General features: G+C 37.6%; 1 protein-coding gene across 1 annotated transcript in view; it reads right to left on the bottom strand.

The window, feature by feature from the left end:
* SMPX (small muscle protein X-linked) overlaps positions 1 to 15266 on the bottom strand; it is a 46083-nt gene extending 30817 nt beyond the window's left edge. Inside the window, exons 1-3 of the mRNA XM_066571648.1 lie at positions 15233 to 15266; positions 6816 to 6875; positions 1520 to 1609 (exon numbers count right to left, since the gene is read on the bottom strand). Coding sequence (XP_066427745.1) covers positions 1520 to 1609; positions 6816 to 6854 — 129 coding nt within the window. The 5' untranslated portion in view covers positions 6855 to 6875; positions 15233 to 15266. The remainder of the gene's footprint in view (positions 1 to 1519; positions 1610 to 6815; positions 6876 to 15232) is intronic.
* Positions 15267 to 20130: the final 4864 nt, after the last annotated feature.

Genomic DNA, 20130 nt, shown 5'->3' on the forward strand with positions numbered 1-20130 from the left:
GCACTGTTAGCAAAAGTTGCATTTGTCTAAAACTGCTCTGAAAAATCATGAGCTGTATGGCAAAACTGAACAAGATGAGAAAATTGAAATGACAAGTTCACTGATAGCATTTTTATTCTATTCCTATAACAAGATCTTTTTCTGTAGTGTTTAATCCCATTGGTTTGGTTGAGTATTGCCCATAAAACCTGGGCCAAGATCTTCCATAATATCTGTCTCCTATAGGGCATTCATGCAGCTGAGAAACAAAGCAAAATTCAATTACCCAAACAAATGTAATTATCAGCACCAGTCATTTATTTTATTTCTCAAACACTACTAGAACTCACACATGCTATATTAGTTTCTGCTTAATAACATCCACTCCTTCACCAGTTTAATTACTGCAGAGAGAAAATGCTTTGATTCCTTTCCAAGAAAGAAAGCCACAATATCTATCCAAGGTCATTTTGTATGTTTGTTTTCTGAATCTTCTGAAGAGCCAAGTCAGCCTAGGTTTGATTATGTCAGGAAAGTTCTCTGTAAACAGAGCATTGTTTATATCAAAAACATGGCAAAATTCAGAAAAAAAATCTGACTGAGACAGGAAAGGAAGAATTGACTCTTACACAGCCTGTCCTGCCCTTGGCTGTGAGGAGCAGTGGGAGCTCTGGCCCAGCAGGATGAGTTCTCATGTGGGGATTGTGAATCCAAACTAAGGAAACTGGCCAGGAAACCAGGAGCACCCACCTTTTTTATCCTGCTTGGAATATCTACCACTACCTTTTCTTCCACTGTGGGTGTTAGGGTCTCATTTATTAGTGAAGTTAATGGTAATTAAGATGATTTCATATGATTCAGAAATATGATATCTGTGTTTAATCATAACCTTTGTGATCAATGTTAGTTAAGGTATAATTTGGATTGTATATTCAAAACTCAGTGTTAAACACTTCCTGTAAAATACAAGCATGAAAATAAAGAATTCAGTCTAAAATGGAGTATTTTCACCCCTGGGCTGGTAAATGGGTTTGGAATTCCTGTTTTAACTTGCAAGTGTCTTCACATTCAATTTCTTCTTGTTGATAAACCTTCTAAAAAGCATTGTGTTTGAAAACCTGTTCCAATATTGTTAAGCTGTAACAATAAATCACACCACAGGGTGACAGATAGCAGCAAAGTCTTCCAAAGCCTTACTATAACTTTTCCGGCTGTATCTCATCAGCTCCCATCTAGACAAATACTGCTGGTGAAATCCTGGCTCTCTCACCTGACAGCAGATATGATCCCGCTGGGGAAGCAGAGCTACACACCTTTAAAACTGTTTATATTCCTATAGGTGCCTTGGCACCAAAAGCAGAACTATTTATACATGAAGTGTTAGTAAGTGGCCATTTATTTCCATGAATGATCAGTGCATGTCCAGCTGTGGTACCTAAGATTGGCATGTGGAGCTATAAGATCACTTTAAAGGCTTTTTCCATTTTATGGCAGGGATTCTCCACAGAAAAAAAACAAATCAAAAAACTTTTTTGCTTACCTCCTCCACTTCTTCAGGTGTAACTTCTTTTTTTATATGAGGGTGGCCTGCACCAGGTCGAAATGCTCCCATTGGGATGTTAATATTAGCCTGTGAGAAGGAAATTTGATGCATTTAATAGTGACTGATAAATGAAGATACAGTTGGTAAATGGCAAAAGTTGAAAGGAGTGGGACAAGCATATAGATATTATCATGCTTTCCAAGCACTTATGCCTTCAATGTATGCATCATCACACCACTCCTGTGGAAAGAGAAGTGCTTTCATCTCCATTTGAAAGAGAGAAAGTGAAAAAACAAACTAGAAAGCTTTTGAATTTCTGCATTTTAGACTAATGCTTTCTGATTTCATTGGACTTTAAAACAAATGAGTACTGGACACTAAAGTGTCTTTAGGCACCTAGGTCTGCTTCAGCTTGGTCAAGGTCAAACAGAAAGTGAGTGCCAAAAGCAATGTTTAAATGTGTAAATCATGCAAATCCTTCAATAACACCCAATGACTGGACCACTCTCCATTCTCTAATGACACCAGTTTTCACCTCACTTAATCACAGGTACCTTAGAAGGGAAGCCTGCCCTGAGTCATCTTAAGCCATAAGTATTTAAAATATGATTTTACCAATAAAATTTACCCACAGTTGCTATGAACTGCAAATACTTGAACCAGCTCCAACACTGGGAAGACCACTGGCCCCTGGCTTCTGCAAACTCCCTCCAGAATGATACCCACACAACTGCATCAATCTCATCTTTTATCTGGGGCAGAAAGCCAGTAGCCATAACATAATTGGGGCTGATAATAGATATCTTAAAATAAAGATTTTGGGGAATAGAATAGCACAAAACACTGCTTAGGAAAGAGCAGCTGAAAAGTATCCATTTCCCAATGTGACCCAGCCAAGATTGTTTTAAAAGTCAAATGGCATGATCAACTAAATGCACAATTTATACTTATTCTTATCTCGTGATCTCAGAAGAGAAGCTGCTCCTAGGAAATGTCATCAAAATACCATGACTCCCACTGGTAAAGCCAGGGGTTGAATCAATAATGTTACGGAGCAGAAGCAGAGAACCTTCTAGCAGAGAGCTCTGTTCTTTCCTTTACCACCTGACTGATCTGCACTAAATGAAGACAAATAATCCCATCCTTCTGCTCAAGTTATGGTCTTGCACATCATGACCCACTTGGGCAACCACAGGAAAACAGCTCACGGTTTTCAGTAGCAACAACTGTTCTGACAGCTGTAATCAAATCACAAGCAAATTACAAATCCATCTGCCAAGAAATGAATGCTTTTCCCTGTATTATTCATACCTGTTTCCCATTATCTTATTCATGCAAGATGACGCTGTCAATTCAGTGGGGCTGCCAAATATCTGCAGGGTCACAGACAACCAGGTATTTGTTTCATAAAGGTCTTCCACTGGGCATTAGTTTAGATATTGTGAAACTTTCCACCTGCATTTTTTAAGTTCCCAGGGGACAGAGCATTTTCAGCTTCACAGTTCCTAACTCTCTTTTTCATTTATGGGTGGAAAAACCCCAGCTTTGCCATTTCTAGTTTTAAGTAATTTCCCTGCCAAGCTCTGGTATCTCCAGACAGCTTTGATTTTTAGAATGGGAAACTTCTCTGCAAATTACAGCTAGCATTGTCATACAAGTTTGAAGAGTTGAAATTTTAAGGGATATCTCTCCTTGTGCTGCACTGAACTTGGACATTCCTTCCCCTTGGAGGCAGCCAAAGCAGAAGCCAGCCTCCCACAGAACACTACAGCCCTTGCATTTCCCACTGTGATTGACAGACCAACTGTGACTAAAAGTGGTTCAGAAAGCAAAAGTCCCAGGCTGCTAATTAAATTCAATAAAACACTCTTTGGTCTGCTTCAGCACCTTCCCAGTAATCTGTGTCACACTAAAGCAGTTTGTACTTTTTTGTCTGCAGTAGGGACATTCATGTCAGAGCTCAAGCAAGAAGTACGTAGTCATGACAAAAGAACTTAGTAAAATGTACATCCTTTAAGACATAGTTAAAAACAGTTTGGATCTGATAATACATACTGTAAATTAAATATTTCCAGTATGAAATGAAAATATGACATTTCCAAACAATTCCTGACCATAGGTACCAAAGTCCTGAGCTGTAAATCTCTTAATCCAGAGCTGGTGCTGTCTCGCAGATGAGCAGCTGTGTAATGTGTGTGCCAAATTCTGTACACCAGCATAGCTCTGCAAGGACTTGTGCTGTGTTGCCTAACCACTTCCGTTGTTTAAGAAAAAGATAATTTTGTTTTAAAAATATGTTTCAAGACTTTTGTCACCTGTGAGTTGAGATAGAGATATGACCCTAGAGTATCTCCATCCAGTAAAATGCTAAATAGGAAATTTTCTGTTCTAGACTCTGGAAATCCTAAATTTTAATTGCTTTAGACAGACTTTCTAGGTGTGATTGTTATGTGTAACCATACTAATTATGAAAACAACTGAATTCGCCTCCTCCTTTGTTTGAAAGGCATACCAGATTTAGTGCCTTGCAGTTTTTGCAATGACTGGGTAGGTATGTGCACCAATGTACTCTACCAGGCTCCTTCTAAACAGACCAAAGGAAAAACACCTGTACAGATGACATACTAATATATTGCTGGTTTGACTTAATGGAACTGGTACTTTGAGATTTTTTGTGTGTGTGTTCTTCTTTCTGTTTATTAGAGAGAGGGTATTAAGGTTAGGATACAGCTGATGCAGCTGTGCATGAGTTGAGGACTGTTATGGATAAGTCCTTTACAACATCACAGCCATTCCTGGCTGTCCAGATGGATGACTGAGTAATCTGGAAAGAAATTTTTGTATGAAAGTATTTAGTTTTAAAAAGGAAGGAAGGAAGGAAGGAAAGAAGAAGGAAGGAAGGAAGGAAGGAAGGAAGGAAGGAAGGAAGGAAGGAAGGAAGGAAGGAAAAGAAAGAGAAAGAAAGAAAAGAAAGAAAAGAGAGAAAGAAAGAGAAAGAGAGAAAGAGAAAGAGAAAAGAGAGAAAGAGAGAGAGAGAAAGAGAGAAGAGAGAAAGAGAGAAAGAGAGAGAGAGAGAAGAAAGAAAGAAAGAAAGAAAGAAAGAAAGAAAGAAAGAAAGAAAGAAAGAAAGAAAGAAAGAAAGAAAGAAAGAAAGAAAGAAAGAAAGAAAGAAAGAAAGAAAGAAAGAAAGAAAGAAAAGAAAGAAAGAAAGAAAGAAAGAAAGAAAGAAAGGAAAGAAAGAAAGAAAGAAAGAAAGAAAGAAAGAAAGAAAGGCTGGAGAGAAACAGAACAAAATCCAGAAACAAACAAACAACAACAAAAAACCTAGAAACTCCTCACCCCTACCTTTGGGCAAAGCCAAGAGTGTTTCAAGATAGAATAATTTTTAGTCAGAGCTGTTCACAGCCTTCAATGCAGTGAGAAGTGGAGGTCAGCAGTTGTTTCCAGAAATTAACATCCTTTGGTCCTCTATTGCCCCAAACTACTCTTGGGAACCAGTTGCTGCCTTTAACTCTCACACATCTGTATTTACTAGCTATTGGGAAGTGAACATTTTTGTCTGTACCTAGTACAATCAGAAACAAGCCATTTCAGAGACAGAACACCATGAAACACTTCAGTTAGGGAGGTGCCATTACTTTCCCATTGCTGCAGCATGATGTACATTCCCCAGGGCACGTCAGTCCTATTATACCAGCACACAATAGCAAAGGATCATAAGATATGAATCACAATGCATAAAAGTAATGTGACACTTTGAGTCATAGTTCTTAGACTGCTCAAAGTGTAACAAGAATCAATTCAGGTGCAAGTCTCCCTACTAGAACCACCTTTGACCCAATGCTTAATAGATATATTTTAAATTTTTGCTGCAATTTTTCTCATGATTCAAATTACCTTTGCAAAAATTAAGTTTCTTAAATATTACACTTAGTGCTTAAATTTAATGCATTTTTTAAATGAACAACCGAGGAGCATTGTTTATATTTAGGAGTTGGAAGCCATCCTAGAAATAAAATGCAGCCTATCATTACATTTCTAAGAAAAAAAATTAAACCAATTAATTCCTTAGAAATGTTTGTATGTACCTATTGAGTTTAAATGGAAAATGTAAATACTTTTCAACTATTAAAGATCCATATTTTTCCATTAATCCTATAAACATTTCTATAGTCACTGTAAAAGAGGGATTTAAATTTGAACTCAGTGAAATGAAAAGTCTGGCAAAATGGCAAATTTTTTTTCTAATTTCAACAGAATTAGTGTACGGTATTTTGCATGCCTATTTCAGTAGAATTGATGATGACGATGATGATAAAGAGAATCTGCATTTTCACAGTGCCTTGCGTCTCCAGGATCCTGCCTAGCCCCTGGCTAATTAATCTTGATGCTCCAATCCATTAGTATTATCTCAAGAAAACAGAGAACAAAGAAGACTTCAGAAATTCCATTTTGTCTTTCTTAGGTAAGGCAACTTGAACTCATAGCAAAATTTCATTGGAAGTGCATTTTACAAAATACATGATATTTCTGTAAGATTCTTCAGTTCAGAAGATATTTTGGCCTCATGTTATCAAGAACCATTGATAACATAAACCAAACACGTTCTTCATGACCTTACTTCATGGTGATGTTGGGATAATTCTTCAGCTGTTTCTTTTATAAGTATGTCACAATCAACTCTATCCTTATAAGCAACAAGTATGCAACAACCAACTCCATCATCCTTCAATACATCATTGAAGAGGTTATGTGGCAGACAAGAATGTTTCAAATTAAAAGATCTGTGTTTCTCTCATTTTCCTTTGGCTCCTAAATAAAGTGCTTCTTAAACAATTATTTGAGCTTGAGGCTTTTTCTCCTTAAGAAAGCAGACATGAAAAACTTCACAACACCCATGCTATCTTTTTAGCCTATAATTCTCCCAGCATTATATTGGGTTTGTGGAAAATCTAATAGTTGCAGGAATTATTTTTACTTAACAGATATGCAGATGCATTACCATATTTTGCTTAGATGATCCTCCAAAAGCATAATCTAACACTGCAAAGACCATGCAAACAAGTGATTAATGGACCTATCTAATCCAGTTTTTCTATCAGCTCAGATCAAAAGATGATCTCCAGGTCACACTTTTTCAGTGCTTTCATATCTACTAAGCTTTTCACTTGAACAGAATAACCCCAGCTAGCACTCCTATGGTGCTCTGTCTGAGTAAAAATGCAGTCTGCCAAGCAATGGAGAATGAGATTTATTATTTTATTATATTAAAAACATAAATGCTATCTCTTACCTGAATGGCTTTGACATGTGATGCTGGTTGTTTTGACATTTTTACGACAGAGGCTTATCCCTGCAAGCAAAATTGGAAAGTGTTACAGGCTCTGACATTCTGATAGCTGTGGAAGATAAGCTAGAACTTAACCCACGCTGCCTCTTGACAGGCATCCATTTCATCTGCCCAGGTCCTGTTTCCATCTCAGTTTCCAAGCTGCTTAGTTATTCCTTCTGATATCAGGAGGAGACAGAACACCTGAGCTTCACCAATTAATCTTTCATAGCCACAAATGAAGCTATCTCTTTCACATTAAAAACAATAATGAGTAGAGATAAGGAATCTCTCAAACCTTAACAGCACTGTAAAATGAGTAAGAATTAAAGGAAGCTTTTGAGGATAAACAGTGTATGATTAGCCCAGTCACAGTATGTATGTGGGAATCATTAGAACTTTCAGTTTAAGCCTTCTCTCAAATAAAACATAACTTGTTAGAAAATATTGATAAATGCAGACATAACCATTTTCTGACTCAATCCTTGCAAATCTTTAATGCCTGTGGACTGAAAGTTATCAAGATGGTCAAGCAGAAAAGTTCTTCTTGACAATTGCTAGAGCACAAAGTAGCCTCCCTTCAAAGTTTTAGATCATATAGATTCATCAATTTTCTTTAGCAATAAGATCAAAAAGAACATATTTTTCCATATAATTTTATGCAGGTGGAGAAATACAGACTGATACACTATTAATATACAATAGCAAAGGGAAATACACCAAAGTGAAAAGGAAGAAATTTTATTAGATTATTTGAAACACCATCTCAGCCTTTCATTCGTTCACTGAGAAGTTACATTTTAACTGGACTAGAGTTTCATCAGTCTTGTTATTTAACTATTACAATATAAAGTAAGGCAGTAATTCTAAAGGCTGAGAAATTAATTCACCAGAAAAGTCACTGATCACCACTGAACTACAGCACATTTTTGATACTGTATTTAATCTTAGATAGGAAGGGAAGTAATGAGAACAGAAATAAATGACTTAGGAGAGAACAGCAGAAATACACTGAGAAATTAAAAGTTTGTGAAGACTTGGGTACCTCAGAGTATAACTGTCATATGAGGCAGTCCCCAAAAAAACAGATGAGTTGTAGGTTGGCTTCAAATTGGATTATCAGCAATATCAGCCTGAAATTGCTTTGCTGGGACTGACTAGAAGATTTCCTCCTGCATATTCTCACATCAGTTTTAAATCTGTGTACGATGCTGAGCAGAATTAAAAATACAAATGACCTGCCATTAGAGGTCTCCCTCTGGTCACACTCTCAGCTGCAAAAACTGGTGTCCAAACCAACACAGCATTCAGTCAGAGGTCTATCATGTTCATAAATTGTTTGGGTCCAAATTGCTTTCTGTCAGAGGTCAATCATGTTCATAAATTGTTTGGGTTTAAATCGCTTCCACTAAATTAATGAATCAGAAAAAAATCCCACTGTGCAAAATAAAACCAGCATTCTTTTAATGAGTTTTATATTGTGGTTTTATATATACAATCTTCAAATGAGAAGGAGTTTTAAAACTTCAGAATTTACTTGAGGGGATGCAATCTCAGCCACTGACATTCATGACAAAATTCAAACATATTTCAAAAACACAAAAGGATTTACTACACTCTATCTCCTTTATTTTTGAAACTCTTTATTACGCCTATAAATAACTGTTCCATTGATTAGTGACTGTATTCCAAAATAAACACAAAACAATCCCCCAACTGACTGGGAAGATAGGAGTCATAATACAAAATGTTTAATTATTTTTTAATCAAATTCTCATCTTTCTAATCAGAATGAAAAATGGAAACAAAAGCACATTTAAAAATGTTTAAATAACATTAAACATTTTGAAGCACAGTGGATCTATTTCCCAAACACTGTCACAAAGAAATTCTTCCTAAGATGTACCTCATTTTGCATGCCTGTGCATTGCAGAAACACCCATACACACCTCTTGGGCCACTTAGAGATAACTGGCAAGAATTTAACCTGAACCTCGGCTCTGAAACAAGCCCAGCACTAGTGCTCCTCAGCGAGGTGCTCTGGGTTCACAAGCAGTCAGTGTTGGAAATTACTGCAATCAGACACCGGTTCCTAAAGAGGGATGCATGATACAATTGTGTAGGACTGCTTTTGGAGGAGGTGATTTTCCTAGCAGACCGTGCTGTCCTCATTACCGCCAGAGAAATCAGGACAACAGCACACTACTGAGTAAAAATAGATCTCTGGCTCTTTCCCCTTCCCTCCCTTCCCTGAATTTCCTTACAGAGCAATATTGACCATCAATCACAGGAAAATAAACCTTAGATTACAGAAGCATCCATTACAGAAGTGATAAGTTAACTTTTATCAATTCCTTTGTTCTTTCACCACGTGTCTCAGAGAGAGAGAGTCAAGAGTGCTGCACTGATTGTATTAAGTTATTTCTGGTACTCCAATCAGCTCTGCAAACTTGAAAAAATCCCACTTCACCCTCATTTCCACAGCAGGATTTCACATCTCTGGCAGGCAGAGAAATGCAGACACGCAGCCTGTATTCCCTGGTGTCTTTTTGGCCTCCCCACACCTTACCTTTTACCTTTTATGGGCTGCATGCTGAGCCAAACTTAGAAAGCAGTGGCAGCATTAGTTCAATTTGGAGCTGGTTTATGGCAACCTTCCCTTGCAAATTCCCTTGATTTGCAGTGAAAGTACTCACGAGCAGGACTACTTGTGAAATATAGGACTACTGCAGGGGAATAAATGAGTGTTCTGAAGCAAAACTTTGCAAAACAAAGGAACCTATCTTCTGTCTCTCGGCTAAAAATAATTTCTGACAGAGCTGCAGCAAGATAATAAGCTGATTTATTCAATTTGCTTTAAATACGATGAGATATCATAATGCCATCTTTTGTAATGCACACAAGAGATGTACAGTAGCACACAGACAACAGCAAGAGCCCTCCCCTGTGCCCCAGCTGGAAGCTGTCCTCTCCCCCCAATGCATGCACAGCATCAAGCACAACGGGCATTTCGGAGACAGAACTGCAGTGTATTATCTTATTAAAAGACTTTGACAGGAACTACACAACTGTGAGACCTAAGCAGTACAATGAAAGAAGAGAAACCCCTACTCTGCAGCTTTCAGCCTGTTACACAAAAACTTACTACAAGCTCTAGGCAAATGTGGTCACATTTTCCATAATACATACACAATAATCTTCGTTACAGCTGCCTGTTAAACTTAGTGAAAGAAACCTCTCTTACATCAAAACCATAATGTAATATTTCACTAACTATAATAAACATACAGAAAACAATAGCCTTCTGCCTATGTACTACAATATTCAAACTTATACACACTTCTTATGAGTCATGAGTTGAAGTGATTTTTTATTTTAAATTTTTAGATCCCCACAGACTATGAAGTAATAGCGATCTGCTCTGAATAGTCTGATACACTGCATGAGACATTAAAATAGGCAGAAAACCACAACTATTGTAGTAAACTCACAGCAATTCCTAAAGAGTTTTCATGAGGATCTTTCAAGATTTTAATTGACCCCTTCAAGAGTAGCTAACTTATTTACTTATATAAAAAAAGTTCCAAACCGTCAAGTGAGTAGGCACACCTCCTTTTGATGCTGAAAGAGGTACCTTCTTCTACCAGCTGAGGTATTGAATGTGACCCTTTAAATGTGTCTGAAATAGCTCCGATGCTTTCAGCCTGGACGGCACTGAGTGCTGCTCCAGGCTGGAGTGGGACTCAGCAGAGAAGCGAAGTGTAAAAGGGAATTCCTGTCATAGCTTCCAGTTGTTCTTCCTAAATATAGAGTTTGATTCACCCTGTAACTTGGTCCCCTGTGACACTTGACCATGGTAAAAGCAGGGCTCAACTGTCAAGCAGGAGGTGTTGAAGGAACACACCTTTAGGTCCTTTTTCTGCCCTCCCTCTCCCTGTCATTCCAGGCTTTTCCCAAGTGCCAGGCACACAGTGGTAGCAGGTAACACAGAACTCCTCCCATGGCATTTGGGGCAGAGTGTGCCTCCCTACCACAACGCAGAATGAAATAATTCTGGAGACGTAATTATGAAGAAATCACCTCAGAGGAGCTATCTAGGGGAGGTGAATGAATGACACACCAACATGACCATATTGCTGCTGCTTTGGGGGCAAACTCATCCAGCAGCTGCCCTGGGGTGTCAGCAGAGCCTTCCCCCCGTGCAGGACAGCCCTGCTCACCAGGGAGGGCTCCTGAGCCTGAGAGGCCATAGTGACCAGCTGCTGAGCCTAGAGGCATGGGGATGAAGAAAAGCCAAAGGAGGAGTGTGTGTGAGAGAGAGAGAGAGAAAGAGAGAGTTGTTATAGCTCATGAAGGAAGTAAAACATCACATAACTATGTTCATGCTGGCTGGAGTATTGTCTTAGTGAGGGCTACTGATGGAGGTCTCACAACAAGTCATGTGTGGGGCATATCCTCAGGTTTCCACTTGCAGAAGTGCAAATTCCTGGTCATCTGTGCATCTTCACAAGAATGAATTTCCCTCTTCCTCACTCCTCTGCTGTACCTGATCTCCACTGGACCCACAACAGTAATGGTGACAAGAGCAGTGTCATGGGCAATAACTGTCAAGGATCTCCCTTGAGTTTAACTCACTTGACCAATGACCCTTTTAATTTCAAGTATCTGAAACAGGAAGGTGACCAAGCAGGCTGCTTCATTAAGCCTGTGACTCACTCTCCACTGCCCTCTTTCCCAAAAATGTTGTCATCTGGAAGCTGATAAAGCTGATGACTTGCTCTGGGAGATTGCTGACTACCTAGAGCCACCCCCTTCCCCAGCAGCCACAAGAAGATGGATGACACAGAAACAGGCACAGAACCAGGACATGCATTTGTGTAGGTCAGGACTGATGGATGTACACACAGCCATCAGCTCGTTCCAAGGAGATCTCCATTCCTCAGATAGGCTGATTACGCCTGTTGCCAAAGATTTTGAGGCAGGAGAGGACTACTGCACTTGAAACATGGGGGAGTTCCCAAGAGGGCTCACAAAGCTGTTCCTTGGCTAGAACAGAGCAGTCTGCAGTCAGTCGAAGGCCCTGCCTTCCAGGTGGTTGAGACCACATTAAAACAAAGCCAGACTCAGGTAAGTGATTTTACATACCTCCTTCTGAAGGTTCATATTTACAACAAAAGTACCAGAAGGCAATGGAAGAGGCAATGTATTTTTGTAACATGGTCCTGTACATTAACTTATTTCAATTTATATTACAATAGTAATATTACAAACTAGGTCTTGCAGACATGGTTCTTTCTTCCATGTGTCATTAATTAAGCAAAGGTAGGCCATTGTTTAAATTTTATAATCTCTTTATCTTGCAAATATGCCTAAGAAATATCAGCTCAACACTGTTCCCTTCAACAAATTTTCATAGCAGTGACAAGTAATTCAGTAGTCTTAGTGATGTGTAAACAAGAAAAGAGTCTGTCACCTACCCAACACCCAGTAACTATCACTACACCTGAACTGTATTAAATTGTGACAATAAAAGGAGTAAATCTCATCACTAAATATCAGGAAATGCAGATCTGAGTAGATTTTGAAGGGAAAAATAGTCAGCATTATTTTGCAGCATATCATTATCTTTGAATACCCTCTGGGATGCACGACCCCATGACTTGCAGATTCATCTGGTAAATGTATGCAGCAGATGAATTAGCAAGTAAATAAGGAGGCATATGTGCATTTCACATGATGGATTCAGTGTCTGCCAAGTTAGGGCCCTGTACATTGACACACATGGCATAAAATTATTATGTCTTGTGTAGAGAAATCCAAAACATATAGTAGAAATGCATTTATTTGAAGTGTAAAATCCCAATATAGTTAAAAATAGACTTTTGTGGCATTGCTAGAAGCTTGTCTAATTAATATGCTTCCTGGCACAACTTACTAGTTTTGAAAGTGAAGTTGATGGTTAACAGAAATGTGTATGTGTCTTACTTCTCCACTGAGATATTTCACTGCATAATGTCAGAACTGTTTTTTAAGGCTGTCACTACTTAATACATTTACGTAAATGTTTTGCTTTTTGAGAAACCTCATGAGCATAGATAAACTTCCTGAGCATGCCAAAAGAACTTATTTTTCTATTGTAGTCCACAAGGTCTTAGTGTAATGCAAACAGTGTAATACAGTTGAAAATGCAAGTCCATACATAAGAAGTCCCAACCTCAGCTCACTTGAAATAAGACTTCTTCAAAGTAAAAAGTTAAAAAATACATTTCTGGAGTTTTGCTTCTGGTAGTTTTACCATATAGTAACAAAATATTACAGATCTTTAGAAATGCAAAACTTTGCTTCTCTGTCTTAATTTTAGCTCCATAAATTACAGTTTATTATCAGGGAAGAATAGTGGGCCCATGATATTATGTATTTGGCTAATTAATTCCCATCTTTATCTTCATTTGAATTTTTTATGAAGAATATGCAAACTAAAGTTGCAGTGTAACTAGTATAACTATTCTCCTCAGTCAACACACCGAAATTACTGGTCAAGATGTAAAAATAAGAAACCTGCTATGAGACAGATTTATGCAGAGGATCCTGAAAAAAACACCCAGATTCACCATCCATTTTTGTAAGTCACTCAGATTTTATTTGTATTTTTGGGCTCTTTCCCCTTAGTAAAGATGCATCCATGTAGTAATGACTTGGCACATAGACTTGATGGAAGGCAGAGACTTTTAGCAATGGTACCCAGTCACACGCAGTCAGACAGAACTACAGAAATTTAAAATATGTGGAGCTATCAATTTTACCAGGCATCACAAACAATTCCTCTGCTTGATTTTAACAGAAAGCAACTTTGAATCCTTGATTGCAGAAAGAGTATCAAACCTCAATGATTTTCTCAGAAAAAATATTGTTTGAGGAAGTATCATCTACTGGTTGTATATGTCTTCCTATTTTGCCCAATCTCTATTTCTTAATATCAAGAAAAAAAAAATCAAGCACTTGCTCTTGAGTTTCTACTTGTATAGTTATGCCAACAACAATAACAGCAATTTATTTAAATAATGAATGACATAAAATAGCATGCAAAAATGTTTGCTGTTATCTAGTAGGCAAGAATTCAATACAAAACATACCTAAATTAGCTGATTTTGTTTCTCTGGCATTTCTGGGCTACTAAATATTAATTCAGCTCCTGCATACTCTCTTTCTTTTCCATAGAAAAGCATGATGATTATTATCACAGACTGTTCCGTAGAGAAATAATTAGTCTTGTATTAAGGAGATGGTCTCATTAAAGGCTCGCAGTGACCTTGCTCTGAATTCCAGAGTTACAGCATCATTAATAGTGTTGTTAGCATCATCTACCAATTTGTATTAAGTTCTGAAAACTGCCTTATGAATACAACCCATACAAATTCTAGAACATCGTAGCTTTGACCACTATTACCCAAAAGCCATATTCTCTGTTGCTTGGTACTGTGTAAAATTTCTAGTTATCCAAATGTTTTCAGTAAACAAAAGATGATGATGATAATGATGATGATGATGATGTACAAGCAACAAATTTTTTTTCCACTTTTCTCCTGGTTAAATTTTAACCAGTATATCTGGCAAAGCTGGTAGCATAAGAAAGAGCACGGCTAATGTCAGATTTTGAATATGAAATTTAAATTACATGCTGATTTTTGTAAACATCCGGTCTACTGTAATGATTCAGAATTATTTGGAAAAGAAACAAAAAACATGACACTGCACCATCAGATACTGTTCTCAGCAAGCAATTTTGACAAAACAGGAACTGACTAAATCACTGTTGAAACTTTCAACAGAGAGACTACTAATTGTTTTCACAAATCAGGATAATTCAAGTAAGCATGTACTATCTTTTTCAATGCCATCACACAAGTATTTGATGATGCCCATCCCCATCAGCTGATCATATCAGTTGTGCACTATTAGATCTTGTCAGATTAAGACCTTACCTAACTGCAGCAGGGAATTTTGCTGTTGACTCAGTACAGAGATGTATATGAGAACTTGGTACAGATGTACCAGAGGACTTGGGAACTCTGCACCACAGAAAGTACCTTATTTATCTGTCGTGATAAAGCATGACAAAAAATTGCGGCTATGGTCCCTCTGTGAGCACAATCATCTGAAGTCTAACAAAGAGAACAATGATTAAATTCTGATTTCTCATCTGAATGGTATATTGAGAGGAAAGAAATACATGTTTGAGACATTAAAAATCTGTCTGGTAGAAAGATGCACCCAGAACAAGATGAGGAAATGGGCTGGAGGAAACAGAATTTCAAGGACAGTATAAATAAATTAATGCCTTTAGATAAAAAGTTACCAAACTCAAGTACAACTGCACCAACCTGCTGAATTATATGTGATTTATCAGGTGCTATCTTTGGTTTGTACCTGTTGGACAGAAAATAAAAGATGAAAATAGTTAAATCGTGGGTGTGAAGATTTTTTAAAGTTTGAATCAATATCAGGACACTAAGCTTAGTTCTCAAGAGTCATAAGGAAAAAATCCTTACCTTGTCACACCTCCAAGGTTCTGAAAAACTAGAGCCATTAAGAATGATTGCTTTCCATGGGGAAGATATTAATAAATCTACTAGTCATACCTATCTATGAAGTAGTCAAACATGATCTGTATTTAAACTTATTTTTATTGAATCAAATTTACTACAGAAATATTTTTCAATTATCTGTGGCCTCCTGCCATACAAATATTGCAATGTTCAGAGAGAAATTGCCAAAAGAATTCAGTGTTGGCACAGAAAGACAAGTCCTCCAGCTGCTCCACTGGGCAATGATGTTTTCAAATACAGTATCGGACCTCTAGGATCAAAAAGTGTTTCTCTTAGGAAATTACACAAAGTAGTTTTTTAAATCTTCACATCTTACTTTACACCCATGTGAATTAGAGTTGTGGACAGGAAGTATCTTCTATACAAGGATTAAAAAAAGCCTGGAAAAAAACTATGTTAAGCTGTTGCACTCCATCTCCTCTGGCTGCCTAACACAAGCTCTTTAAAGTACAGCTCAGTTCTCAAGATCTGGAGCTAAATGTGATGCTTGAAAATCATTTGTCTTGGAAATTACTTTTGAGAACCACAGGCTGCTCTGTGTTTCCTGTGCCCACCAGCTACTGATGAGGTACTGACTATACTCTGACTAGAGTGTCCATGAAGATGTTCCCTGTTTTATTGCAGCCAACTCTCAAACTATTTGTTTTTATTAGTAAGAAAGGGAATGCTCTTAGCTTAGGCTCCTAACACAAAGTGGTCTGTGTAAGGCAAACCCACACTTTTGTCATGGATAGGTTCACAGGTGCTCTGGCTGACAAGGGGCAGAGTGGATTTGTAGTACTGGGACACCAGTTAAAATTAGTTTATCCACTGTGTGCAGTGCTATGTAATCACAAAGCTGCTCCCCTCTGTCCTTGAGGCAGAACAAAGCCAGTGCTGGTTTAACTGAGTGCTGTGCTGCATGATGAAGCAATTCAGGAGCTGCTTCAGCCATCTGTGAGTCCAAGCGAACAGTTCTGGGGATATCCTCACTGGTTCACCCTGTGCAAGACATTCCTATTGTTCAGAACAGCCAAGTTTCACATATGCACAGATTAATCCAGACTGAATGAGGCCCTGAGCAACCTGGTGTAGGGGGAGGTGTGCCTGCCCATGGTGGTGGACTGGAACTAGATGGTTTTAAGACCCCTCCCAACGCAGCCCAACCCAATCTATGCTTCTATAAAGAGAAATGTTTCAGGCTTTAACAGTCTATGAAATTATGAACTACAGACTACTTTGTCTCAAACTGTTACCTCACTATGACTTCCTTATGCTAAGGGCACTTCTTTCCTTTTCCCTTCCTTAGGGTTTAAGGCTTCCCTACAGGTTTTGAAGTTCAAAGTTGATAGGTCTAATGCTATCATGTGCATTTATTCCAGGTTACAGTAGGCATGAAACAATACCTGTTAGACTGAAACAGGTATTAGATTCAATTTATTTTGCATTCTGCAGTAAATAGGGGATTGTGTCCATAGGGACTTTGCAGGTAATTTAAAGCAAAAAAAAATCTCTCAAACCTTGAAACAATTTTTTTCTATTATGCTCTTTTATGGTCTCCTCCTTCACCAACTAAGCCCTTGATTTCCTATCATTTAGGTAAACTCATTTTCATGGATAGATTTTTAAAGTTGTAAAGGGCTCCCAACATAAGAGCTAATGCTGAATAGCTGCTCTCCGGTAGATTTTCCTCATGTATAACTTCTAAATTTTTAAAGAGGGTGCAAGCATGACTATAATCTAAAAATGGTAGCATAAAACTGAAGCTAATTTTTAATGGAACTGTATTCTAGAATAATATTCAAGCCACATCTCTCAAGTTCCTCCATTTCTTCTGATTTTCATTGATGCTTATTTGTCCTTGGAATGCAACAGCTTTGGGGGACCCTCTCTTAGATGGAACTCGAGCTGAGATTTGCCTAACAGAGTTAACACAGAGGGGTAAATGCTGCCAACTGACAACAAGTAAGAAAAACCTATAATTTGTTTTGCCATAGATCAACACTGTGACACAACTGGTGAAAAAGCATGTGCAACTATCCAGTATATTATGCAAAAAATAATCTAGTAAAGGCATATTTCTAGGAACACTTGTGCTTTACCTATGTTTTATGTGAATAGTGATTTAAGAATAAATTTCATTTGTTTTAAGAATCAAAATCCCACCTTTCCAGCAAGTATTTTTGGTAACCAGGTTAAATACTGCAAACAAATCTTGAACCTTAAACAGAGTATTTTGACCTCATTTCTATTTAAATAAAGCAAGACTGTTTTATACTGTAATTGGAACATAAAAAACACCCAAACCAATAAAATAGTGTAACATTCTGCTATTATCTGATTTAAACAGAGCAAAGATGAAAGGGTATTTTTTATTTTCTTGTTTGGATTTCAGTTTAAAATATCACATATATAACTTATCTCCATAATTCCCACTATCTGAGTTTCTCCCCATCTTGAGATTTTTTTAATACAATATTATTAGTAAGGTAATGAAAACATATTTTTCCTTCATACTTTCACAACCAAGGCTACACATGTGTCTGTAATGTGCCAGTCTCTGTATGTCTCCCTCCTGTGTCTCAGATTTCTTCTTTATTCTGATCTCTTTATTTCCTCCAGAAGCAATCTCTTAACCTGCAGAAGTGCTAAATGGACCATCTATTTCATCTTTTCCCTCAGATTTCTTCTTTCATGCATTCTAGTCTGTACTTTAAATTCTCAGGTAGGTTTGGAGGTTCATCCTGGAAACATTCCTGTACTCTGTGAAAGCACTCCTTCAGTTTAAGTTACAGTGGCACATAAACACTTGCAGAACCACATTTCATCCCAGCAGTCCTTTCCTGTCCTTAGCTCATCTCTATGCACAACAATCTAGAGATGAAGACTATTCAGAATATATCTAAAACTCCTTTTTCTTTCCCTGAGGCTCAAACACTTATCCAATCAATTCATGTTCTGATTGTAGGATCTTCAAACCGGTAAAATTCACAACCTCTCCTTGACAAAATCAACATTTTAGCTGATTTTAGGTCTGAGCTTGTGATGAACTGCAATTGGGTATAATTTCCCTGAAGCCCTGCAAACCCCTCTAACTTAAGAGTTTTTGATAGTGCTGTTCAAGCTAGTTTTACTTTTTATTATGCAATATGTCTTCTATGGTAATATCTGAATAATCACATATCTACTTCAATAACAGATCAAAGTTGAAGATATTAATTATTAGACATATTGTTAATTAATCTCAAGATAAATGTATTTACCATGTCAGAAAAAGATGCCTATGATATTAAATCACTAATTGAACTTGAATATCTTAATTACTGTATTATTAACAGATTCTATTTGGTATTTATTTGATAAATTATATTTAATCAGTAGTATTGTTTATGAGAGAAATTTTTTTCCTGTCTAAGCTTTTTGCATGAATTTAGATACTCTTGTATGATGACTGATATTTAACCTTTTCTAACATTGTTTGATACTTGCCCTGTTGAAGTCCAGCCATGCCCTCCCCTGAGCACTCCTCAGCTGTGACTCCTGACACTGTGACAGCTGAAGTGCTCTGGAACAGCGTGGGGACACTGTGCACTCACATGGTGACTGCAGGGCACTCTGCTCTGGCCACTGCTACAGCTGAATACCAGCTCTAAGCACAACCAAGCAGGGGGAGAATGTGTATCAGGATCTGTGCTACCTCCTGAGCCATTCTGAAGTGGAAATCTTTAATCCTGAATACCTTTGCTTTGAAATGCAACCACTCCGTGTAACACATCACAGTCCACAACAATTTAACTCCATGGGAACAAGGATAAACTTTGCCTCTCTGCCTTGGGCAAAACACCTGCTCAAGTTACCCAAGTCAGAACTGGGGCTGGCAGTTCGCTCAGAACTCATGGAACTGTTCATCCATCTTCTGCATTTTAGAAAATTCTTATTTTTGTTTGTTTTCTTGAGATAAACTTTTCCAGCAGTAAAATATAGACTGTGTATCTTATTTTCATTCATTTTTTAGTTGCACTTCCAATTTCTATGAAAACTTAATAAAATTCAAGTCTGTATTTTTATGGTATGCTAACTGAATGTAGAAGCAAAAATACAATGATGTTACAAAAACCTGGTCACCAACTGGTTTATTTAAACATGTCCATTTTAGTTTGCTTTATTTCAGTGAGGATATGACACTAGGAAAAAGTACTTGTGTTCACAACTGTTTGAATACAATTCCACTCCATTGCTTCTGAGGACCACCACTGGTTTATAGTCCGTATATTTACATTAAATTCATGTTGGTCTATGGAACAACTTGAGTTTTCAACCAATAAGGTGTAGAATAAACCATATTTGCATAATTTATCAATTACTTGATAAAATTTGTTAGACTGAGAACCACTGCAGAAGAAAATCATTATCAGATCTCAATATGCTGTTACTGTTTCTAAGTCCTTTTAGATGCTGGGGACATCCCAAAGTCATCGATGACAGTGCATAAACTCAAATTCGGTTGCATGCAGAGCTGGATACACTTCCAGTAATTCTTCAGCTTTTACGTCCAAATGAAGTTCTTTCCAACCTTCTCAAAAGGCATCAGTCAACATGGATGGCTTCCATCAGAAAGTGGGGTTGTTAGAATGATGGAAAATCTAAATGTAAGAGGCAGATAAGCCCTGGGCTGAGATGAAAGACAAAGGAAT

The sequence above is a fragment of the Molothrus aeneus genome, chromosome 2, assembly GCF_037042795.1.
Source record: "Molothrus aeneus isolate 106 chromosome 2, BPBGC_Maene_1.0, whole genome shotgun sequence".
Classification (NCBI taxonomy): domain Eukaryota; kingdom Metazoa; phylum Chordata; class Aves; order Passeriformes; family Icteridae; genus Molothrus; species Molothrus aeneus.